Source organism: Atractosteus spatula, chromosome 21 (assembly GCF_055471065.1).
Source record: "Atractosteus spatula isolate fAtrSpa1 chromosome 21, fAtrSpa1.hap1, whole genome shotgun sequence".
Classification (NCBI taxonomy): domain Eukaryota; kingdom Metazoa; phylum Chordata; class Actinopteri; order Semionotiformes; family Lepisosteidae; genus Atractosteus; species Atractosteus spatula.
The window spans coordinates 5371391-5395693 of NC_142726.1; the positions used below are offsets into that span (position 1 = coordinate 5371391).

General features: G+C 42.4%; 3 protein-coding genes across 7 annotated transcripts; 2 read left to right on the forward strand and 1 right to left on the reverse strand.

Moving 5' to 3' along the window:
* Positions 1-1189: 1189 nt before the first annotated feature.
* On the reverse strand, positions 1190-21030 carry nqo1 (NAD(P)H dehydrogenase, quinone 1). 4 transcript variants are annotated; one of them, XM_088938945.1, is made up of 7 exons: positions 21013-21030; positions 6646-6679; positions 5024-5188; positions 4347-4474; positions 2808-2921; positions 2211-2312; positions 1190-1583 (listed from the first exon to the last, which is right to left on the reverse strand). In XM_088938945.1, exons 2-7 carry the CDS (start codon positions 6647-6649, stop codon positions 1266-1268), a joined length of 831 nt encoding a protein of 276 aa, XP_088795071.1. In that variant the 5' UTR covers positions 6650-6679; positions 21013-21030; the 3' UTR covers positions 1190-1265. The 4 variants fall into 4 exon arrangements, with proteins under 4 accessions (XP_088795071.1, XP_088795068.1, XP_088795069.1 ...); XM_088938942.1 differs by lacking the exon at positions 21013-21030 and adding an exon at positions 20734-21008; XM_088938943.1 differs by lacking the exon at positions 21013-21030 and adding an exon at positions 9435-9563.
* LOC148817044 (aldo-keto reductase family 1 member B1) lies at positions 8941-19516 on the forward strand. 2 transcript variants are annotated; one of them, XM_088938940.1, is made up of 11 exons: positions 8941-8983; positions 10590-10685; positions 11838-12008; positions 12863-12979; positions 13927-14004; positions 14675-14791; positions 15661-15773; positions 16437-16524; positions 17187-17270; positions 18336-18418; positions 19160-19516. In XM_088938940.1, the coding sequence occupies exons 2-11, from the start codon at positions 10608-10610 to the stop codon at positions 19194-19196; spliced, it is 966 nt and encodes a 321-aa protein (XP_088795066.1). In that variant the 5' UTR covers positions 8941-8983; positions 10590-10607; the 3' UTR covers positions 19197-19516. The 2 variants fall into 2 exon arrangements, with proteins under 2 accessions (XP_088795066.1, XP_088795067.1); XM_088938941.1 differs by having other exon boundaries at positions 8959-8977; positions 19160-19288.
* Positions 21031-22190: 1160 nt separating the features above from the next.
* pdf (peptide deformylase, mitochondrial) lies at positions 22191-24272 on the forward strand. The gene is made up of 2 exons (XM_088938948.1): positions 22191-22733; positions 23554-24272. The coding sequence occupies exons 1-2, from the start codon at positions 22391-22393 to the stop codon at positions 23709-23711; spliced, it is 501 nt and encodes a 166-aa protein (XP_088795074.1). The 5' UTR covers positions 22191-22390; the 3' UTR covers positions 23712-24272.
* The last annotated feature ends 31 nt before the right edge of the window (positions 24273-24303 follow it).

Consider the following 24303-nt stretch of genomic DNA (forward strand, 5'->3'; position numbering starts at 1 on the left):
GCAGCTCCTGAAATCAGAAGTATATCTAAAGGGGGGAAGCTTTTCTGTTAATTGCTGCACAGTATAATGACCAGTAAATGGCTAGATCAAATATAATTTCCTTAATAATTCTGTCTATATATATGTATAACAAATTGATACATGTCCAAGTCAAATATTTAATCCTTTTGAGTTAATATAAATATTTAATTGAGTTGTTGAACATGCTCCAGAACAACTTTGCTTTTTTTTGCCCATTTCAGTCATTTAACTAAGATGAGGTTTATACAGTTGTGAGGCCTGGTTAAAATGTAGTGCCTCCTCCAATATACCTTGAACCTGTGCCTGAAACTGTTTATCTGATGACAAAAAGATGTCAAGATGAAGAATCAGCTTTATTTCCCACATCCTCACCATCGCAGATGTAACGTGAGCACAAAGGAAATAAAACGCTGGGAGTATAACAAGACAGCAGGAAGGGAGAAGCAGGCAACAGGAGCCCTGACCCTGGGTGACTATCCTGGCTTGGAGAGTCATGACGTCTGAAAACTCTTACTTGATCTTAAGCAAATGGCATGGCTTCTTTAGACTGCTCGTCCGCTTGAGGTCATTATTTTTTGTAAGCAGTGCCTCAGGAATATTAGGAACCTGGCCACACAATAGACTGCTGATATTTTAAGCTTCTTTGCATTTGAAAAGAAGTTACTTCCAAGTACAGGGTGAGCTCCAAGCCCATTTCGCTTCCAAACAAGTGTGTATGCATGGAGGTTGCAACTAATTTTGGACCAAAGTCCGTGCCTTGAACTTCATTCTCCTTTTCCTTATCGCACCAAACCCGCAGTGCTGTTTTCTAAAGCGACTCTTGGCAGTGGAAAACCTCGCGCGGCATGCTTTTTGAAGGGATGAACTGGGTACAGGGAGATTCCTGTAACCTACCAAGGTTCTCCTTCGGAATACAGGTCGTGGCTCAAATGGCCGTCACAAGCAATTGAAATGGTCAGCCAGCGGCTTCTTCGGACCTGCTGCTTCATCGCCTGTAGCACGTTCTTGCCCATGCTTTGCAGTTGGTTTGGCTCTGTTCCATAGAGCCATAACCCATCGCAAAATCTCTGGTGGAAACAAGTCCTAAAGGTTATCCTCGACTTGTAAGGATTACTATCCTGGCTTTGGAAATGGGGAATTGACAGAGACAGAGACCAACAGATGCCAGTGGGTTACTGCAACTCGTTTATTGTTGCTGGTTCACCGACACAGGAAAGCAGGAGCTACAGCACAGCAGCGCGTGGTCAGTCGTGGTCTCGGCGTCTGTCTCCTGCCTTGAGCTGGCTGTCCGGGGGGAAGGGCTTACCCAGGTGATGGCCCACAGACAGGCCGAATTTCACGCCCGCCTGCGCCGCCTGCACCTCCTCCCTCAACACGAACCCCCCCCGGGAGTCGAAGAGCTCGGTGGGGGGGAAGGCCAGTGGCTTCTCCGTCCACACGCCTTGCAGCCGGCCGCGCCAGGCGGCCAGCATGCTGGCGCGGGTTTCGGGGGGGCAGTACCCCGGGGAGTGAGAGACCTGCGGGGCCAGGACCTGGAAGCCGCAGAAATTGAGAACCCCGTTCTGCAGAGGAAAACACACAACACGCAAAGTCTTCAGCAGGGCGCAGGCAGGAGAACACACCCGCCTCTGCTTTTCTTCAGATTCTGTCTGATTTCTCAGAAATTTGTTTCTCCTCCCAGCAGCCAAGTTTCACCCAGAAACGTTACAGAAGCGTACAAAACGTACAAATTAACATTACTGTGAAAGAAATCTAGCATTACATAAAGGGCATCAACCCTTTATGTAAGAAATACATCAATACAAAGTCTGTCAAGTAGGTAGCTGTGTCACTATGCGTAGGCTTCAAAGGAACAAGTAAAGGTTTATTCCACACTGAAAAGAGAAGAAAAGAAACACAATGTTTCTTAGAGTGTGACGAAGGCTCCGCAGCCAAAACGTTGTGTTTCTTTACTTCTCTTTTCAGCGTGGAATAAACCTTTACTTGTTCTTATACATACAGTAGTCATTACATGGTCATTCCATAGTCATACATAGTAACTACATGACATTGCAGGCGTTACAATACATTACATAGATATTATGGCCAAAATCTGTTGAGTATTATTTATAATTTTCAGCTCTGAAGAAGACCGAAGCAGAAACATGCACTAGTGGCTCAACGCTCTGTAGCTTGCCAGTAATCATTACCTGTAATGGCCACAGAGTAACGTTCAGGTCTCCGTTCAGGCCGCTTGGCGAAAACATAGCTCCAGACGCACCTGTCGTTAAGGAAAGCATCGCTTTCTTATCCTAAAAACACAGAAGAAACAAAGGCTAAGACTCGAGATTTGAAATGTGTTTTCATTTTCTTACAGAAATGAATCGTGCTTTAGTTTCTCAGTTACTCGTGTAGCACAGCGCCTTCTCTCATTAACTTCAGCTACCAGCAATTGTTGGAAGATTAGGAAACAGAGCCACCTGCTGGTTCATCGGGACCATTGCATTCTATTCGTGATTCGTAATGCAGTATTTCTTTCCCCGCAGGCATGCTTACAGTCCAGATCCCGCACTGGTGGGGTTACAGGATTAAGGGGACAAGTTGAACAGCTTCTGCCAGGTCCCCTAGCGCTGCAGCTTTAAGGAGATCTAGAAAACCTGCCGATAAGGAGTGCCCACCCCTGAGGGCGTGTTAAAAGACCTGATGGAGGTAACCAGGTATTCACAGTTCTTGAATATGGGGTACAGGAATCCTAGGGTGCAGTCCCTTGACTATTCAGAAGACAGCACTGCACCAAGTGCGATTACCTTGAAAACACCGTTGCTGTAAATCGACTGCAGAGTGAAGGCGAAGCCCTGAGTCAGCACTCGGTCAATCCAGCCTTTCAGGATGGCCGGAACGCTGAACCAGTACATGGGAAACTGCGAACACACAGACACGCAGGAAGTACACTTCGCTTCGAGCGCACAGAGGACAAACATTTTTTAATTATGTTCGTTATCGTTAATAACAGTACCCTTAAGGTAGTCTAAATTTAGCATGAAACATGCATGCTTCAGGGAGGTTTTGAGTTTTTGCTGTATCTTATGCGTGTACAGCCTGCGTCTTTTCACTGATGCTCATCCACCTGTATACAGTAAACACACATGTTCGGACAGAATGAAAAAAAAACACAAAGTAGACATGCATTAACCTCCACATGTAAGAGTCCGCATACAAAATTGCTGAAATCCTAGTGAACACACACAGACCCATTCTCCTCCATGCCACAAAGCAAGCTCCCAGCCTTACACCACACCAACCTCGGTACTGAAGGCATCAGTGGTGGTGAGGCAGCACAGCGGGTGAGACTCTGGGCTGACGACTGCCTGGTTGTGGGCTCGAGACCTTGCTGTACACCCTGCTGTTGTAACTTAAGTGAGGTACCTTACCCCCCCTTGATTCAGTCCACCCAACTGCAGGAGCGGGGGCCAGACCTGCCGGGATGAGTCACTGTCCCAACTGGGGGAAGAGTCACAAGCTTTCCTGTACACTATACACTACGGATACCAGGATACACTCTGGCCTAATGAGCCCATGTAACCTGAATGTGGAAATCCGTAGTACTGCCTGCTCTCTCCGTCTGTGTGCCTGTGTGTCTCGTGGAGAGCAAGCTGGGGTATGCAAAAAGACAAATTCCTAATGCAAGAAATCGTATATGGATCACCAATAAAGTGATCTTATCTCTTATGATCTTATCTGATCTTATCCAGGGGTTTCATCGTTTCAAATTTAGAATCTTCATCTGCCAACAGGAAGCCCCAAACTGTGAATGAGCTGGGAAGACACGCTATGTGGCAAGACTGCAATAATGTTTTCTCCCCAAAATCCTAAAACCGCTGGGTCATCTGGCTTCCTTTCCATCCAATCTGAGTTCCTTGATTCATAATAATTTGTTACACTGGAATCATGGTTTGCAGTGAGTTTGAAATGTGAAGCTGCTTCCAACACTTTTGAATCTGAAAATGATTAAGAGAGGTCTCAGTAAGCAGCTAACCAGTTCTTACTCCTTTCAAGGCAAAACAATACCCCCAAATCTGTGAAATCCAGGATTTCTTCATGCAGAAACTCAGCTTCCAAAACACTACCTAGTCCTCAATACTTTGTAGGTTATTTTTTTTAAGGAAAAACTCTACTGATGATCTGCACAACTTCCTGCATTTATTTGCTAGCAGCTTTCATAGTCAGCCAAGAGTAAAATGTTGTATTATCAATAAAAGTGAACCTTTAACTAGAGTCATAGACACAATACACAAGACCGCAATAAAACAGGCTTCGTCCTTGATAACAGTTCAGTGCTCCTTTACCTGAAATATAATTAAATCAGCTGCCTTAACCTTCCTGTGCTCCTCCAGAATGTCGCCGCTCAGTCTCCCCTCTTGGCACGCCAGCAGGGTCTCCTGTCCGTACTGGAAGTTCTCTGAGTCCCTGGGCTCTGCGGAGATCAGCGGTGAAGACACAGTCACCGCCGGGCACTGCCTGGACATGGCACAGCAGATGCGCCAATCGACTCGCTCGACAGCACAGGAGGGCAGTGGAAATCCACGCACGGAGGTGAATAACGGGACGTGTGATCAGTACGACACCGTAAATTACAGAGAGCTCATATGGGCTCACTCTTTTTCATCATGCAAAAAAATTCCCATCAAAAATGATCAGCTTTTAAAGCTGTATTTGCAACATTCAAATTTTTTGTCAAGTTCAGGATTTGTTGCTGGATTGGCGCAACACACAAAGGAATTCTTTCCGCTGCAGAGATTGCCCTTACGTGACTGTCTTCCAAAAATACAGACAAGACAGGGGTTCATCGGGCTAGTAACACAGTGTGATTTCCACTTCCTTCAACTCAGGGTCATGGAGGAGCCAGAGCCCATCCTGGTAAGTAACGGACGCAGGACAGGGTACAAGCTGGATGGGACACCAGTCCACGGCTGTTGAGACACTAAGGTTGCGATGATGAAGCCTCTGCGTTTGCTACAGTTACCTATGACATCATCAGGAGTGGCGGTGGCTTTGAAGTTCATGGCGTACAGGTCCGACACAGTCACCTGACACCCCTGCGACTTAAAGACCTCCACAGCGGCATCCTTAAGTGCTGTATTGAAGGACCTCTTGCTCTGGTGCGCAAACACTATCAGCACATTCCTGGCTGAAACACAATGAGAGGAAGCAGATTACAGACTTTCTTTCAACCCGTAAAACACAAAGGCACCTCGAGAGACCCTTCTTAATGATAGGTTATTATAACATAGTTATTCATTGCATCACATATTTCTTATTGAAATATTATTCATGGTGACTGCAGTGTTTAGGATATTTGAGGTGCATTTATAAAGTGTTATTTGTACCACAGATCATTCATTGTTGTTTTTTTTAAAGGAGTCTTGGACTTGTTAGTGTCCACATTAGATCCTGTAAGGTTAATGTCTTTGTTCCTTTTCTTGTGTTTAATTGTGCTCAATTATTACTCACTTAAATAAGTCCAAGTCTCTTAAACTGCTCTATAGCAGCAAAAAAGTTTTGCTGATTTTTTGCTTATTACAGTCTTACTGTTTTCTCTCCAAGAAAAGAGATTTTTTCATAGGCGCTGCTATTTTAATTCATATTTAGTGACTTCATCAAGCGGTAAGTGGATCACTATTATTAGCCTAAAATTTCCATAGTGGAAAGGGGAGTTTGTTCTCAAATGATCAGGTTAAATAAAGGTTTAGAGTTCAATTAAATTAGGTTGTAGGGACAGTACTGGGGACCAAAGTTCTTATAAAGCATAGTTTTACTTTACTATTTGCAGAAAATATTAGAATAGATTTGAAAAATTAAAAAAATCTTAATTTTATAAGGAGTTTCCAAATGAGGCTTTTGTTAAAGGGACATGACAGTACTTGTTGTCAAAAATCATATTATTTAGGTTATGCCTTAACATCTTAAAACCAGTTAGCTTTTAGCTCACACAAAAAAAATCAAAAACTCTCAGAAACAGCTACAAACCAACCGTTACGAGTCTACATAAATCTTGAAAGTGAACCAAAGCATTTGCAGTAAGGGTAAGTGAACACAAACTGTAACACATGAATTAAAGGGTTAAACCGCATTGAGCAACTGCGCGGTAATATTCTAATTGCTGCAAAACCACAGCTAGCTTTACAAAACCTTGGGACCAACACAAACCTTTACTGCGATGTGATCTTTTTTCTTTTTAATAGGCAACATCTATTTTTCAGGAGATGCGCAACATGAAGTCATTTTGTTTCAATCTGTCAATATGTCCTATTGGAAAGGTAGGAAGAGTTACAAGAGGAGGACATCTGGCCCACCTAGACCCCCTGGCAGTTAGTAGCTAATAAATCTGATGCTCTCATCCAGCAGTTCCCTGACAGAAGCCAGGGAGCTCTGACAGCATGGCTTGGGAGCTTGTACCAGATGCCAAAATGGAGGTTTTTGTAGCTCTAAAAAAATAAAGAGATTTGTTTCCTTCACAACAATGTTGGAATGCTCCAAAGTTTTAATGTAATGTGTTCCTATTCTGTATTCTATTGGTAAGTGTCAGAAAGCTTAGGTAGAGAAATTGCATACTGTGTTAGTCTTCACAAATCAAAAAAAACTCACCCATTGTGAACGCCTTGGTTTCAGCTCCAGAGTCCTGAAACAAGAACAGCGTCTCAGATTCCTTCCATCCACTCTGAAAATGCCACTTTGTCAGCTCTATAACTGTACTTATAAGTGCCTGCTGAAAATACCACCCTCACTTGCATGTCAAACATTGTTCCTTCTCAATAAGGATTACGTAATGTGCCCTAAAGGTATTTGTTGACAAAAGGAAGAGATCACTACTGAGACAAACCTTGGTCACGAAGAAACATACCTCTTCTACTTCAAACTGGTTCTTCAGGGAGGGGAGGAGAGGAAAAACTGTGCTCAGTCTACAAGGGCATTATTTTTCAGCGCTTAAGGAAAATGGTCAAAAATACTGCTACATTCGTATGTAATATAGCAATCCTGCTTAATATTGTATCAATGCCCCAATCACACATACTGTATATGAAAACAACACTCTTCAGGAAATTTTGGATGTGTTCCATATATCATATTCAGTTAAAGAAAGCATTGAATAAATATTAATCTTATCAGATTGCTAATCTGTGAAACTGTCTAACCTTACCTTTTCATGCAACAGACAGTTTTTTTACTTGTGAAGCGTTTGATCAATCTTGGCTGTTTCACGGTTTCACTGGGAGAAGCGGTTTGTTCTGCATGTACATTGATTTCATAACCAGCCGCAGAGCCGTGTACAATGACCTCGGCCCCATGACCTAATTCAAACAATGGAAACAGCCTGTGAGCCTGGGCAGTGTGATTCTCCTTTGAGTTCTGGTCCATCCACCCATTCGGAACTGCTTCTTCCAATGCGAGGTTGCAGGGCTGGGAGCTGGAGCCTAACCAGGCAAGCGACAGGCACGCAGCAGGGTACACCCTAGACGGAACACCAGTCCATCACAAGGCACACACAGACACAAACACACACACACACACCAGGGCCGGTTTTCCCAGAAGCCAGTTAACCTACCAATATGTCTTTGGACTGTGTGGAGGAAACCCACATAAACGTGGGAAGAACATACAAACTCAATGCAGATAGAACCCCAAGAATCGAACCCAGGGCCTCAGTGCTGCAAGGCAGCGATGCAAAGCTCTGCGCCACCGTGCCTTTGAGTTCTGCTGCATCTCTGAAATAGCACTTCCTAGCGTGCAGAGAAAGTCAGTAATACAACTCTGCAGCACGTTTGCATGCCAGGATCTTGAAGGGCTTCCTCTGGAATGCTGTTAGAGCAGTTTTACTTTGCTATACCTGCAGAGCCTGTAAACCACCAGAGTGCCGGCTCGCACGACACTGCAGGGAGGTATATGGTTCTCTATACGTCCTAATGAGCAGATCCACCTCAGAGTCTCCGTGGAGCAGGGAGATATGGCAGTGATGTCTCACCGAGATCGGTCTGTCCTTGCTGGATGACAATCTGGTCCATAATGAGACATTCAAGGGATCTAGTCCAAGCAACACACTGGTATCAACAGCATGGCGTACAGCTCCCTTTGAAGGAAAGCAGGCTGTGCCGATGTAGGGTAAGATGGGCAATAGGCTACAGACAGACCCAGCAGATGCAGCCTTGGTCCAGACAATGAAAGCCTGGTAGCTTGCGACAGTGCAGGTTTGGTGCAGCTGCAATGGCCTCTCTCTGACCTACTGCTGTGAGCAGAAGGGTGAGAACGATGGGGACAGACACAGCACACAGAAGCGAGTACATGGAAAGGTGTGACGCTGTGCTGCCCAGTGAGCTCCCCGTCAGGTGAACAGAGACACAGCATTGCAACCCCAAGAGACAGGGGTCTCCTAGAACTTTATCACCTTCATTATTTGTTGGAACAAAGGAGTAAAACACAGGGATTGATTTCCTTAACTTTGTGGATTGGTTAAGTACTGGTGACCCAATGTGTAAGATGGGCTGAACAGCTGCCTCTCGTTTGAAGCTTTTCTTAAGGTTTTCCATTCCTATCAGTGGGGAAAAAGCATCGCACCACTGTAGCAGACAATAACTCCAGCTCTTCTGCTCTGTAAAACCTGAAGATTGTATTCTGATTTTGAATGACAGAATAACTTCTGAATTCAATTCAGATGCCAGAAAAGGCAAGTGCTTACAACTTATTTTAGAGATATACAGTACTGATGGTTGTCTCTGATCGGATCTATTAGCAGATTCCTGGACTGAGTCGAGGGGTCAAAGCCATGGTTCTTTAATAGGCTGCTGTCACTTTAAATCTCGAATTGGTGTGAGCGCTCATACTTGTCCTTCCTCTTTGCCTTGATAGGCAAATCAGCCGCTTTTTACACATACTGTGGTGTTCTGTGTCGTTTTAGCAGAACAGGTTGAAGGAGAAGGACCAGGTACAGGTACAGTACTTTACAGCAGACTTTCTCTACAGCACTCGTGAGTTTAGGGTCATTGCTTTATGAGTGACTCGGCCATGCTGAGTTTTCAGTGAGCTGGCTCCACATGCACTGCAATCAGGTTACAGGCTGCCACAGAACACCTTTCATAAGAAGGTTACTTTTCTACATTGGCATTATCATTGCTCAAGATCAGAAACCCGCAGACAGACAGAAAATTCTAATTCCATTTAGAATAAATCGGGGTGTAGGTTTTTTTTCTTATACTTGGATTGCACCTAGAAAGGGCTGTGGATATCTGATAAATGTGTTATTCTTTAAAAAAAAAACTTACAACTGCCCAGGGTTCTGAAGAACAATATAAAGCCCTTCCCCTTTACCACCCTTTTTTAAAAACGGACAGTTTCTGCAGGCGGAAAAGAGGCGTGATTCGAGGAGTTATCGGCTAACTCACGGGGCCGAAGAGGTCGACACCAGGGCTGTATTGTAATACCTCTTAATGAAAGGATGAGTCAGAAAGTTGCGGCTAGCGCGAAGACTGGGATCTGAAGACGGCGCTCGCAAGCGAATAACAGCTTGAGGCGTGTTACTGTAGTCGCAGGGAGGCGGAAGTGGGCGAGATACCGGTGTGCCCTGCCCCCAGACCTCAGCACTGTACAGCACAGTGTCGCTTTGATGGCACGCTGTGATATGGCGTTAGTGCGGAAGAGCTGGTGCTCTGCGGGGCTATTTTTAAAGCTTTATGCGATGCTCTCTTGGCTGCCGCGCAGGACAACTGCCCAAGATAACCTGTCCGGTCTCCCATTCGCATCTGCGCCACCCCGCTGTGCCAGTCAGTTAATGTGGCGCAAAATGTTCTCCACACCGACTGCTGCTACTGCGCTAAAACCTCACCCAGCTGCTTGGCTTTTGAACCGTGCTAGTGGCAGGGACCCAACCTTTGCTGCAAGCCTGCCTTTTCATCTTCTGTCACGTCTTCAGTTGTGTTTATGCCTTTGTGTTATTATTCGTTGGCTTATAAGACATCCTTCTCCAGGGTGATTTACATAGGTTGACAAATATGCTGTGTTATATGTCTGTAAAATGAAAACAATGGCAGTATAGTTGAAATACAGCAAAAATAAGATGCAGGTCAGTGAGATAATACTACACCAGTACCATCTTTCTACACATCAAAATACAAGCATGGTCAAACATGATATTAATTAAAGTAAACTGAAGGTATTGACAGGACAAAGTCAAAACAAAAAATAAACGCTAAGCAGGAGTCGAGTCTCGCCCAGTGCCAGCGGGAGAATAAGGGGACTATAGGAAAACTGGGAGGGTTGCTAAGGGAAATTATTGAGGGGAAGCTAAACTGCAGAGCCATGTCCTTTTTTAAAAGTGCTGTGTCTTCGTTTTCCAGTGCACTTCTCTGTTCTGCTGAGCAGGGAAATACGCACATTGTTAAAAAAAACACTGCTCCTTTAAGAGGGAAAGTTCACTTAATGATTAGCGAAAGAAGAGGAAAAACCGGGCAAAAGTGCAACAGGTCTCAGAAGGTCGCAGGAGAATTCAGCAGAGCTGCCCGATATCAACACGCATCTTACTCCTCTTCCCGGAAAACTAGGGACACTTCAGCACACAGATGGCCAGCGCCTTGGAGGCCAAAATCAAGCTCAACGATGGAAGACTGATGCCCTTGCTGGGCCTGGGGACGTGGAAGGTTTGTTTCTTGTCGCTGTCGAATTCCTCTGTGGCTGATTGTGCCACCTGCTCCTGCTCTCATTCCTAGGAGGTTCCCTTCCAGTTTTATTACAGCTGCTCTTCCAGCAAGAAGCAACCTTTGAGCAGCCTCATGTGAACACGGCCTTGAGCACCTTAGATAAAAACCAATCAACTGCTTGCAGTAAATAAACCTGGGATGATGTTGGCCTGAGAAACTGTATAGTCTTTTTTTACAGACATACTAAATAAATAATTTGGGGTCTTTTGAATTCAGCAAAAACCTTTTGCCCAACGACTCATGCAGGTGCTGCTGTAAAAGAATACAGTTATTTAATAATGAGCTTTAAGAATGGACTGCATACATAGTGGTATGTCTTTCATCCCAACTCAAAGGATGTTAACCTTCTTGCAGTAATACTGTGTTCATCACTCACATATCCCACTTGCCAGTATGCTAAACCTTAAACTAAACTGTATTTACAGTTTGTGCCTGTGATAATATTGTTTCCAACAGGTTTATCATTGAATCAGTATGATTAGAATGTGGTGGAAGTGATTTCAAGATTTCCTATCAGTTGTCACATCAGAGAGCCATATTCATTTGTTTAATCCATAATCAGATGGCTCCTGACCTTGCTATATAGACATGCACGTAAAAATGGAAGAATTGGACCCCTATGACACTAGAAAATGCAACTACTGCTATGGGTGGTTTTTAAAATTTACCCCCCTCCCTATAAAGAAAAATCGCTGTTATATCCCATGTTGCTATTGCATGATCCTACATTGTGGATTTATACCAATATATTGACATATACTGTATTTATATATGGAGATATTTTTTTCATAATCACATATGGAGCTTCATCATATAAGCATTACTCTAACACAGCCACTGAAAAACTTCAGTTGCTCAGTAAATATATGAGGAGAAGATTTGTTAAGTTAATGTATTCATACAACATACATTTACAGGAAAAAAAACAACGGGGGCATTGAAAACAGAAACGCCATAATGCTTACCCTAATCTTAAACTTCCCTGTGTTCAACTTTTTAAAAGATGGAAAGAAAGAGATGATACTGGGTGAAAAGGGGAAGGTGATGACAGACAGACGAAACAAGCTCAAAGTTGGCACCACTATCTTTCAGACAACCACAGCAGAAGTTCTTCAGGGAGCTACAGAGGCAGCCATCGCAGCTGGATACCGACACATCGACACTGCCTACTCCTACAGGAACGAGGTTGAGCTGGGGAAGGCCTTGCGGGCCAAGATCCACCAAGGAATCATCAGACGCGAGGACGTGTTTATCGTCAGCAAAGTACGACCTTCCTCGGGTCAATCAGATATGATGTAACAGATGTAAGAAAGAACAGACATAACAAACATAACAGCCCACTGTAAAATTTAAAACAAAATGAAATCAGTGAGCCTACAAAGTTTTATTGTACAAGAAAGCACCAACAGTCTAAGAGATTGTGATGGCCTTTGGAGGAGGTAGCTATTATTTCGGTGAGAAGCAGCAGAATATACAGTATTGGCCTACAAAGAATGGAGTCCAATTTATGAGAGTCCAAAGATCACAGATGGCAAACACATCTTCTAATTAATATTCATATTGTCATATTGTCATATTGTATGGGAGTGTACATGTCAGCAGTAAAACCTGAAAATCACTTTTGAAAATCACATGGAAAACGTTAATTACTAGCTGAAAAGTGGAAGGAAAAGATACAACATTTTGGTTTTTAATCCTTCCTCAGGTGAATTCTTCCCACCTTTGTTTTATTTCTGCATTTCACCGTGGAATTAATCTTTACTGGTTCCTTTTTAACCAGTGCACACTGACAAGAGATCCCCACCTGAACCCACTGAAGCTTACAGGCAACCAATGCAAAACTGCCAGAGCTGGTATATTCCGATAGCATTTCTATCTAGTTAAAATACAGCTGATTACCATACATGTACAGTCATAGCACTGGATACAACAACCACAGCAATCAGATCCAGAAGAGACAAATAGCATGAACCCGATTCTTTCTCAGCATCAGAAAGAGAGAGAACACAGTGGTTAAAATGACACCCCAGTGTCTTCTTGATACTCTGAATTCAGTAGCACCAAGCGCAGAGTTTCCATGGAAGCGTGATGATGGATTCTGCATTCTCTTTCCATAGCTGTGGTGTACCTATCATTCCCCCGAAGACGTGCCTTTGTGTCTCAACAAGTCCTTACAAGACCTGCAGCTGGACTATGTGGACCTCTATCTTATTCACTTCCCTGTGGCCTTCCAGGTAGGCACTGGTGTGTGTCTATAGGGACTATGGTGCTGGAGAAGAAAACGTAGCAGCTGTGAACTTCCCTTCTCATTAAGAACCAAATACTGTACTAAATTTAAACCCCACATCGGAACACGAGTACTGTATGATTCCTTTCGCAGTATTCCGAGTTGCAAGCTACTGCATAAAAACAAACTAGGTCCTTGCATTAACCTTATTTTGAACATATTTGCACATACAGTACACACACATAGAGCTAAGAAATGGTCTTTCTGCTTCAAGATTACAACATGTACAAGATCCTGGAGCTCGTGACACCTGATCCTTTGAGTGTTACCACCTCATCATTGAAAGCCAGAGTCTGTTAAGCAAAAGCCAGATATGTTAAAAAGGACAATGTTCTTCTCCCCCTTCATCCTGAACAAATGTCTTATTGGCCTTTTTTTTATTCTGTGCAAGGCAATTTATTTAACATGAGCCTGTCATTGTCAGGTCTCCCTGGAGTGCAATGGAATGTAATGTGTATCCTGTTGATCTGGTGGATCCATTGTTTATACACAGTGGAGCAAAGCCAAAAAGGCTTTGTATTACAGGGAATCTGAAATAGGCTCTGTGAACTATGCATTTATGTGGATTACATGGATCACCCACCATGTCAACAGATGTTCCATTTAGAATTGGCATACATTATCACACTAAATAAAAAAACACTCTTTACAAATACACAGGGGCTTGGAGGGCAGCAAGCTATTGTAGGTGTGTAAAGAGCCTTACAAACTGTTTTAAAAAGACAGCAATGAACAATGCCCAAACAGCATGGTATTCTATAGGGTGTAATGCACAATGAAATAAAACAGACAAAGTGATCTTCCCAAATTGTAGCACAGGCCTTCAAAGTGCCCTGTTGTATGAAGAAGATAATTTCCTTAACCTGCACATCCTAATTAGACTTTTTTTTTCAGAGGATAGACGAAGAGCTGTTTCCGTCTAAGGAGGGCAAAATTCTCACCCTAGAGACAGACTACATTGACACCTGGAAGGTACAGAGACGAGCATAACTAAGGGAACTTCCACAGAGGTGACCATGTCCTGCAAGGGGTCCTCCTGACTACTGACACACCTGCAAACAACTGGACCAGCCTGTCAAACCTTCTAGGGCTGTGTGATGCAGCTTTGCAGTTTAAGTGAAACGTTATCAGAGACAGTTTTTGTGGTGTTGTCACGAGTGCCACTAAGAAATATAATTATATACATGAATATAATATAGATTTAACAAGTCAGACTCTTCAGTTGTGTTAGAAGGTGAAACAAAAGTTCTTAGCTAAATCTCTAGAAATGTTACTGCCAGACTCCTCGTCTCTGATATTTTAATCAGGCCAGGTTATAAACGGGTGATATAATTGTGTTGGATGTCTTCAATTCCTAATTGCATTTATTTTCATTTTATAACTAGGTGTTTGTCATTACATGCATACAGGTGTTACCACTGTTTTCTCATTCCATGTTAGGATTTCAAATAGCTGAATCACATCTCCCAAGATAACTTGTCAGTTCTGGTGAAAGAGATGGAGATGTATTAGTGTTTCCATGTATAAAATTAGCTCTGGTCTGGGAGATGTAAGGCTGGTAATTTTTTCGGCTGTGTTGAGTGTTTGTTATTGTGCGGTTAGAGCCCCGTGTAGCTCAGCGAGCCCTTATTGTCTGTTCCAGGCAATGGAGGCTCTGGTCTCTTCAGGCCGAGTAAAGAGCATTGGAGTGTCCAACTTCAACATACAACAGCTGGAGAGACTGCTCTCTGCTGCTAAGATACCACCAGCTGTCAATCAGGTAGGGCACTCTCTCCGGGTGCAGAAAGGCTAGCCTCTAGCACACTTACATGCGGTGAACGAAATTGGTTCCTTAGGGCACAAAATTCAGAAGAAACCATTTGGATCACAAATAAACTCTTTCAGTATCCAGAAAGTAGGTGATACATTTCTTATGTGTATTCAATGAATGACAACTCATTAAACAAGAATCAATTTAATATAGTGCCATAATGTCGAATAGTGTCAACAAAGAATCCTTGTAATGGTTCTGTTTAAGTCTGCGTTGAAACTTAAAATCTGCATCTTATAAAATCTGCATTGAACCACTGGTTCAATATCCAGAGAGGCATGAAGACTGAGGGGGTGCACTGCACCATGGTTATTTAGACAAAACACATCAGTGTACACGTGTGGTACAAAGGCCTGTCAAGACTGAGTTAGACCAACTCATGAAGCAAAGTGCTTTTCATTTCACTCAGACAGCTGAGAGGAAAGAAAAGGAAAAAAAAGATCTGCTGACATACAGGTCAGTTTTCATGACCTGTAAAAAGCTGCGTAACATTGTGCAGGAGAACTGCTTGAGTCAAGGTTTGTTTCCCAGGGATCATTTTTAAAAGGGTGTGTATTACGGATACAACTTTACCTGTGTTCTGGGAAGGAGAGACTTAGGACTATACATTTCCAAATCATTTAACAGGGAGCTCCAGAATGTATTTTTTTTCTAAAAAACATGACTCAAGATCTAAACACAGGAGTAAACTGAGACTTAAGTAATGGTTTTGTTTCTGTTAATTGTAAGACATGGCTGACCGAGATGTACATTGGGAGCAAATGGATGAGGTCCTATCTGCAGCCTTTAATAAGAGTACCTGTGTTGCTCTTTTACAGGTGGAGCTGCATCCTTACCTGGTCCAGTCTGACCTTGTGAAGTTCTGTCAATCCAAAAACATTGCCCTGACTGCATACAGCCCCTTCGGCTCTCCTGGGAGGCCCAAAGAACTGTAAGTGTAAGCATTTCCTTCCTTGGTCATCTGCTCGTATTACCAACAGTGAATGCTCTTTCACTTTGCAGTTTGAAACCAAGCAAAATTGCAATTTTAAAGATAAAGGGATTTTATGTACGATAGATTGCATTAAAATTACATTTCCAAGAGCTCACTGCACACAAGCAATTCAGCAAACACTGAGCTTTTTAAATGTGGAACACATTAAAATGAGTTCCTCTAACAAACTGAGATTGTTCAATTTTTGCAGAGAGTTTCTTCCGTGCCTGTGGTCTTGTGTTTCAGTCTTCTGTTCAACAGTCAACATCAGACCTTACAGATGTTCTTTAGATACTGATGTGTTTGCATCTCCTCCTTTGTGTGCTTGGCGTTCTGCTGCTGTGTTATCGCTCTTCTGTCATGATGGCCCATTTTAAAATGAACGGGCTTTGACAGTAACTTCACACATGTACAGAACTTGTAAGCTCAGCCGACCATTCCCAGTAAGGAACTCAGTGCTGATGTAATTCTGGGTTTTAAACGGGAACTGAAACTCCTTGTGAGCTTGCACTTCACTGGTTAAGCCTACCTGCAGGGGCTTATACTTGATTAAAGGTGCCCGCCTGCCTGCTACAGTATTTTATTTTTGTAGAAATAAAAATTCCCTCCTTTTTCTTTCAGTCACAGGGGAGCCACTGACCCGGAGAAACTCCTGGAAGATCCTGTGGTGGCAGCTATAGCCAAGAAATATCAAAAGAGTTCAGCACAGGTGAGAGATGTCTCTTTCATTACCCTGCTGCTGTTGAGTCAATTCAAGAAGGTGCCAGGTGCAGCAGGGCTCATCTGGGCAGTGTGTCTGCCAGCAAAGCCACTGTCATGCCCCCCTTGGAACCACAGCAGGAGACCCAGCCTTTTAGAGCCCCAGAGTGGCTTTGTGAAACTCAGAAGCTAGAGCCCCTTGTGAGCAACAGTGATCGAATGCCAAAAGGCACAGAGCTGCTCTGGCCACTCATGCGCAATACATGCAAGATGTAGTGAAACAGCTGAGAGAGATTCCTGAACAGGATCCTAACTCAGGCTTTCGGGATCTCAGTGCACACACACCACCTCTACACCGCTACTCTATGCAAGACAGACACGTGCAGGTTTGCTTTTGCAGCCTAAAGAACAAAAGGCAGGCTGGTCCTTGAAGAGGCTGTAGGGACCTCGGATGTGCCACTAGAGGCCGCCAAAGGAAACCCTTGTAAACGGTCTCACGGGATGCTCACAAGTCTGCATTGTCTTTTGGGTTTCAAAGCAATCGTTCAGTGTTTTCATCTGTTTTTTTTTTATTATTTGGCTTTCTAGCTCACATTTCAGATGGTCTGATCTAGCACAATCAAATCTGTCTGTATATACGATGCAAAATTAACTCACATTAAAATTTTACAGGTCTTACTAAGATTTCATGTGCAGCAGGGTATCGCAGTTATTCCTAAGAGCATCAGACCCAACCACATTTTAGAGAACACCAAGGTAATGTTGTCTTTGCATTTGTTGTTGGAAAAAAAACATGCAAGCTTGTGATTACTATGTTATTCTTTGAAGTATATTTTAAAGCTGTACAGAAAGAGTCCAAAACAAAGGTTTGGACTCTCCGGAAAGCAGACATGTACAATGATGTACAATGAGATAAACATGGAACCACTGCAGCACAGATTAATTCCAAAAGGAAGCATGAGACTAGAAAACAATACTTTAATAAATTACAAAAAATATTAAGAGAAAAGTGTTTTAAAGAATTTAAATCTTTAGATATTTCTTAAAGATTCAAACAGTCACCATCCAGTTAAAGAAAAGAGTACAATTCAATTAAGTGGCAGCACAACTCAAAACAAATCCCAGGAAAGCCAAGAGAGACTAAGATCTTTTTTTCACCACTACAAAAACAAAAGAACAGCAAAGCATCAAGTAAACTGTCTCAGAAATAACGGCTAATTCTTAGATTAATCTCCAGGGCTTGAATGCATATTATCAACTGTACGGAAGGAAATGGGAGCTCGAGCTTATTGATTATCAGCAAAACACCACTGTCACCTAAGACAGAGGTAACACCAACCACAAAATTGCTGATATGAAAAGAATGACTAAACAAAACCAAGTAATTATAGACCAATAAGAGGTCTTTGACAAGCAACAGCTATAAAGCAAACACATGCTATGGCATATTTAAAATGCTTTTGGTAACAGTTCACAAGGATGATTAATTCTTGAATAGCTGTAGGCAACCAAGGCAATGCATGTATTTGGATTGCAAACTGGATAGTTGAGATAGGGCTACAGCTAATATTGTGGAAGTAACAAAGACAGTAATTTCCTAAGACTTAAATGGACACTACAGGACTTTATCAACGCAAAGCTGATATTAATATGGAAAAATTAAGAGTGTTAGCAGTTGGCAGAAATATAAACTACAGTGTAAATAGGAGGTGGAAATTACCAAGTTCAAAGGAGGTGGCTATGAAAAAGACTTAAGTGTTTACAGTATGTTGACACATGATCTTCTACACAATATAACTCTGTCTTTTATTGCTCTTCCAGATCTTTGACTTCAATTTGAGCAACGAAGACATGAAGACTTTGAAGAGTCTAGACAGAGGCTGGAAAGCGTGTGTCATTGATTCGTAAGGGATAGATTTGTTGGCATGTTTTTTTTAGGAATGAGCCTTGAAATTTCATTGCTGAGATGAAACTGTTTTCTTCACTTCAACAACAGGGTTATGGTTTACAGATTTACATCCTTAAAAATACTATTAAAAAGTGTATAAATAATACACACACCATAAAAACTAGAGCTTTCCAAGAAATGCAATATATTGAGCTAGTTTGCCTGGTACAACATTGGTTCAAAGCCTTCACACTCTTTTTATTGGATTTGGTGATTACAGTTACTTAAAGTGAATATGGACATTGTAAGTGATGGAGTAATGGCATCAGAAATTTTAAAAACATCTTGTATCTGTTGTACCCAGAAAGTACAATAAGAAAGGCCCATGAAGTACTGTATATTACCAGGACACCAACAACTCTTACTCTTTGCTTTACATTTATTAAATTTGGTATCAGTTGTGTTTATACATACTGTATTTTTTAAAACTGACATGAATGATGGGTGAAAATAAAATTCTTACCCACTGGGCATTAGTAGAGAAGCCTGTACAATCTAGAGACCCAAGGTCAGCACAAATCAGAAAAACAAAGAGAGGAGAGGACCAAACATCCGAAAGCAGTCCATGAGAAATCATTTTGTTTTCTTCGTTTTTTCCATTTTTGCACTATGATTTATTTCACTTGGTAAATGTGTGAAAGAACGCATGGTGATCCGCATGAAGGCTCTCATGACTGTTTGCATCTGTCCTACACAGGCTGAAGTCACATCCTTTCTATCCTTTTGAACACTGACGTCCCCAGGGGCTTCACAGAGATGAGGCCAAGGAGGAAAGGAAATCTTACCAACCCGCTCACAAATCATCACTGGAAACATGTGAAACCGTTTCCACACCGCAGGAGAAAGAGTCCATCTGAATTATCACTCTATGGGCAGTTGTTCTTTCACTTTGGAGGAATTCCAAATGTTTACAAAACATCCCCGAGAAAAAGAAGTAAAACATCACAAATCAATGCATGAGGAACACAGTTTTCCTTTTCCTCATTAACCTTTACTCACCTACCACTCATATACGGCTGTCATGTAAGGGACAGTATTGTGTATTTTTAAAGAAGCATGACTGCAATACAAAAACAAGAATGAAATTTGAAAATCTCTGTGCACTGTTCAGTTATTGATATGTGAAAATATGTTGTTTTGCTATTCATTGCATTTGCAAAAATACATGAATAGATGCAAAATAGCTCCAATAATGGCATTAATCTGTGCAGGTACTAGAATTAAATCACATGACTGTTAGATCTGGGTGACACAGAGGTGCTGTGGCTAGCATTTCTGCCTTACAGTACTAGAGCGCTGGGTTCAATTCCTGGGGCGCTATCTGTGCGAAGTCTGAATGTTCCCCCTGCATTTGTGTGGGATTCCTCTGGGTGGAAACGGATCTCCAGGACTGAGCAGGGCTCAGAGACTGCTAAAAAGCATGTTTGCTAATCTTGAATGAAAGGTAATGCTGTCAGTACATGATTCTGACCTTATGTACCACTGTGAAACAGTAAAAGGCGTTTTGTACTGTAGATCTTGTTACAATCCATGCAGGTGAACCTGTTGTCAAAACAAACAGGTTATCGTGTTTGAAGATTTGAGAATGTCCCTGCTTAGTGTTTGGATGGGCAACATTTCTAGGAACACCAGGTTGCAGTTGGAAAGAGGTGTTGGCAGACCAGTAGGCGGGATTCTCCTGGGTACCAGGCTTTTTAAAACAACGCCCCAGTACAGTGACCAGCGACACTGTGCGGTACAGTTCTTCAGGAGACATGTCAAACTGAGGTCATAATTACATATCATCAAGGTCTGGCCACACCTGCTGTAGGAAATACCCCACGCCGATTTTTTCTGCGTTTACATTTATATTGCACGGAATTATAATTGAATTAGTTAATGTCACTCATCAAATGCAATATTCTACGGGAGAGCAAAGACTATGACAAACAACGCATGAGCATTTCAAAAATAAACCACTGTGATGTATGTTTCATGTCTGTTGGGACCTTTGCCTGCCTGATCTCCTTACACTCCTTCCAGCACTTGTCCTCCTTTTTGGAGAAACACCGACTCTAAGTTATGGATTGAGCCAAGCAGATGGAACGGGGTCGCAATGGAATGGTCTGCAGTTCTTCAGTACCAAAAGCACAGAAAATCAAGACAGTTTTACCGAACCTCATCGTGTTTTCTCCAACGCCGCAGGAGTCCGTCACAGAAACGCTACATCTTAAGCAAATGGCTACATCGGCTGCTTGCCAGCATGCTATGAAGATTCAAGTGTGAACTTACGTGTAGTTTCAGTGGCAAAGGAACACGTAGAGATTAATTCCACGCTATAAAGTAAAAAGAAGAAAAACCCAACATTCCGGTAGTGTAGCCTTCTTCGGGTGTGCAACAAAGATACTATCAAGCTGTAAAAAGTTCTGTGTTGTTTTCAGAAAAATAGATCATAGAAAAAAATTAATAAAATTCAGCTAATAATAATTAATACTACTTTCAGCCTGCAACTTATTATTGACGTAGCCTTAGCCATTTGAATGAACACACAAAATCCATCACACCACTTACGACTCGTTCTGTTGACGTCATAAGCTCCGCGACCGGAGTACTGTACGTAGGGCAAGTCATATTTTCACGGCGTGTGGAAACAGAATCGCCAGTGCGATTCAACGTGACATTAAAAACTGCCTTTTATCAGAACGGTAAGCATGTTTCTGCGATTGCATTATAGCATTGAGGTAAAGAACGACTGAAAATGGTGAAATACAACAGTTGCTGGGTCTTTAACCTGGGTAGCCTGAGTGCTGCCTGTCCTAGCAGGTTTGACCTACTGTGTGTTTAACATCAGTAGCGGTAAAGAACACTGGAAATACTTACATTTATAGTCTGAAAGGTATATAAGGTATGATACTTATAATGCTGCATAATATTTCAGAGTTTGCATAACATCTCTGTAGCATCTAAACACGTGTGAAGGTATTCATTTGATTTCGGTCTCATAGCCTAGTCCTCATAACGCAGTTATTAAAAGTAATAGTTTTAAGAGGGGGCGGCTATTTGTAAAAATAAAGGCAGCAGTATGACGTAGTGGTTTATGTTCTGGATTTGTACCTGGAGGATTGTAAATTCAAATCCTTCAGATATGAGGGACAGGTAAGGACTGTGACACAAAGGAGTGGGTAAGGAGAAAAAAACAGAATGTCAGAATGCAGAATGGGAGGAATAGGGTCTGAAGAGATGGAAATCTAGCAGAAGGGTTCTGTAGGAGCTATGAAAGGCAGACGTCTGTAAATGAATTGAGAGATTTGGGAAGAAATTAGTAGGTCCCTGAGGGCTGATGGAAGATGTGATCCTAGTTTAAGGACACTTCTGGCTTCTGATGTCTTTCTGTATTAAGAGTCCTGTAATATCTGTGAAAGATTGTAGATGGAGAAGTCAGTTTATTGATGGCTGAGAGGAAAAATGGTAAACGATCAGCTTGATGTGATTTTTTTAACCTCAGTGATCTGATATGTAACACTTGGCCAGTCTTTTTCCTGTTTCACCAAGGTAAAGAGCAGAGCACTTTCAGGGAAGAGATGCAGTAACATGATGCACTCTATGTATTCTTGAAGTGGCCAGATGAGCTGTGTCCATTATTGACATTCGAATAATACACCTAATGGAGTGGTTAAAATAGTAGTTGAAATGATAAAATAACTGTTTTGATTTCCAGCTTGCTGAGCCCCAATCCATGCAAAGATGACTCCAGTGATTCTATCAAGGTTGTTACATCTGGCTGTCAGGAGTTCTTCCCCAAAAAGCTTGTTAATGTTCCCTCAGCCATACAGGGCCTTACAGGGTCAAGCAGAGAAGCTACTTGCAATACCTCAAGCGTAAAGTCCTGAAGCCCCCCTCTCCTCCATACCAACACGTCTGCCAAGTGGGCGACCCAATCCTTCGCTCCATGGCGTCGGAGGTGGACCCAGCCAAAATTGCCAGCCCGGAAATCCAGAGGGTGATCCGGACTCTGGTGGGAGTGATGCGGAGGCTGGAGTGCGTGGGGCTCAGCGCTCCTCAGATCGGAGTTCCCCTGCAGATCCTGGCAGCCGAGTTCACAGAGCGCATGATCTTTGACCACCCCGAGGGCACGAGGGAGGCCAAGGGCCTGTCTGCTTTTCCTTTGAGGGTCTTCGTGAACCCCAGCGTTCGGGTCCTGGACTCCAGAACCAGCTCTTTCCTTGAGGGCTGCGAGAGCATTTCAGGCTTCTCTGCTTGTGTTCCTAGGTATCTCTCTGTAGAAATTTCAGGTATGCTTAACCTCTTTAATGACTGATTTATTTGGCTCATGCTTGAATCCCATGTGTATTACTGTACGCTGCTGTGTCCACACCTGGGGGTTTGAACCTACAGACATCTGCATTTGCTGCATCAGTTCTTAGTTCGGCAAATGTAGGCCAGCTCAGACCCTGGCATTTTGCCTTCTTTAGGGTATCCATGTTGGTCGCACCAGTTCTACAGTGGAACTGAGAGGCTTCCTTCAGATGTGCCAGCTGACATGCTGGAGAGGGGTTGATCTCTTGCCCACATGAGGAAGGGAGCTGGGCTCTCTCTGTCATTGCTCTGGTCTTTCAAGAGTGGATCTGGTGCCACTGTCCTTCACTCAGGCAGAATACAGGTGAATGAGCTACAGACCATGATTTCACCATGTGTGTGTGTGTAACTAGCAATTAGATCAATTTGACAATCACGGTAAAATGCTCCGAAATCCTGAGAAAATCAAAATTTGAAATCAAAATATTCATTTTAATATGTTAAATATATGTTAATATGCTAAATGTGGCTCATATGAGTATTAGGCTAACCTTCATGGCACAATTACATTTTACTAATTGAGAAATGGGAAACCAATTAAAATTGGATTGCACTTTTGGGATCCTTTTACAATGAGTAAAATTAAAAATTGTGCAAGCCCTTTACAATGCTTTGATGCCGTCATCTTTGAAAAGTGTCAGATGTGTGAAGCATTTACTATTTACAAAAGTGTTTAGACAACAAAGAATAATAATGAAGTCACAGTTGGAAGGCTCCAGTACACTGTTGTACGAAGTCTTTACTCTGTATTCCCAGGTCTAAATGAGAGAGGAGAGCCTGTGACCTGGAAGACCAGTGGCTGGCCAGCGCGAATCATTCAGCATGAAATGGACCATTTGAATGGAGTGCTGTACATTGACAAGATGGACAGTAAAACCTTCAATAACGTTGCATGGATGGAAGCAAATGAATGAGGACTATTTTGGAGATAAATACATTTCTTGACACCTGCATTCCTGTTATTCCTGTGCTATGTCTCATATGGAGTGTTTTGATTCTTACTTGAATTCATCTCCGATTTTCTCCAAAGTTAATAACCCGTCAGCTGTTATGTGATTCCTAATGTACCCATGCATAAGTTCAGGCACAGAGATATATGGGGGTCATGCTTTGAAGGCTCAGTGGAAAAAAAAGGAAGGTGTTACATTCTTATGTACACAAAATTATGCTGAGGCATAACACTAGCAGTGCATTTTCGAGGAGAGAAGTTGTATGAATACAGATATCTATTGAATGAGTGCCAGAAAAATACAGTATACTGCAATTTGGCACTTGTAATACATGAGTATTTTGTAAAACTGTGGTTATTTTTAAATAAAGCCATACCGCTCAAAGCATATGGTTATTGCAAGATTTCTGAAATCTACAAGTAGAAGTCTAATCATTAGTATAGCTACTTTGTAAAAATGGTTACGAATGGTTAATTTGTATACAATGCTCCATAACAAGACCCCCAAATTAAAAGGTTCCCTGAAGAGGACTTGCTGTTTTTTTTAATTAAATGTG

Coding starts and splice junctions, on each gene's coding strand:
- nqo1 (XM_088938945.1), bottom strand. Junction 2,922..4,346: donor CTGATTTAATTATATTTCAG/GTAAAGGAGCAC, acceptor GTGTGTTCGCAG/TTTCCCATGTACTGGTTCAG. Junction 1,584..2,210: donor TTACTCTGTGGCCATTACAG/GTAATGATTACT, acceptor TTTCCTCTGCAG/AACGGGGTTCTCAATTTCTG.
- pdf (XM_088938948.1), top strand. CDS start 22,391: ATGGCGTCGGAGGTGGACCCAGCCAAAATTGCCAGCCCGGAAATCCAG. Junction 22,734..23,553: donor TCTCTCTGTAGAAATTTCAG/GTATGCTTAACC, acceptor CTGTATTCCCAG/GTCTAAATGAGAGAGGAGAG.
- LOC148817044 (XM_088938940.1), top strand. CDS start 10,608: ATGGCCAGCGCCTTGGAGGCCAAAATCAAGCTCAACGATGGAAGACTG. Junction 12,009..12,862: donor ACGTGTTTATCGTCAGCAAA/GTACGACCTTCC, acceptor CTCTTTCCATAG/CTGTGGTGTACCTATCATTC. Junction 18,419..19,159: donor AAAGCGTGTGTCATTGATTC/GTAAGGGATAGA, acceptor TGTCCTACACAG/GCTGAAGTCACATCCTTTCT.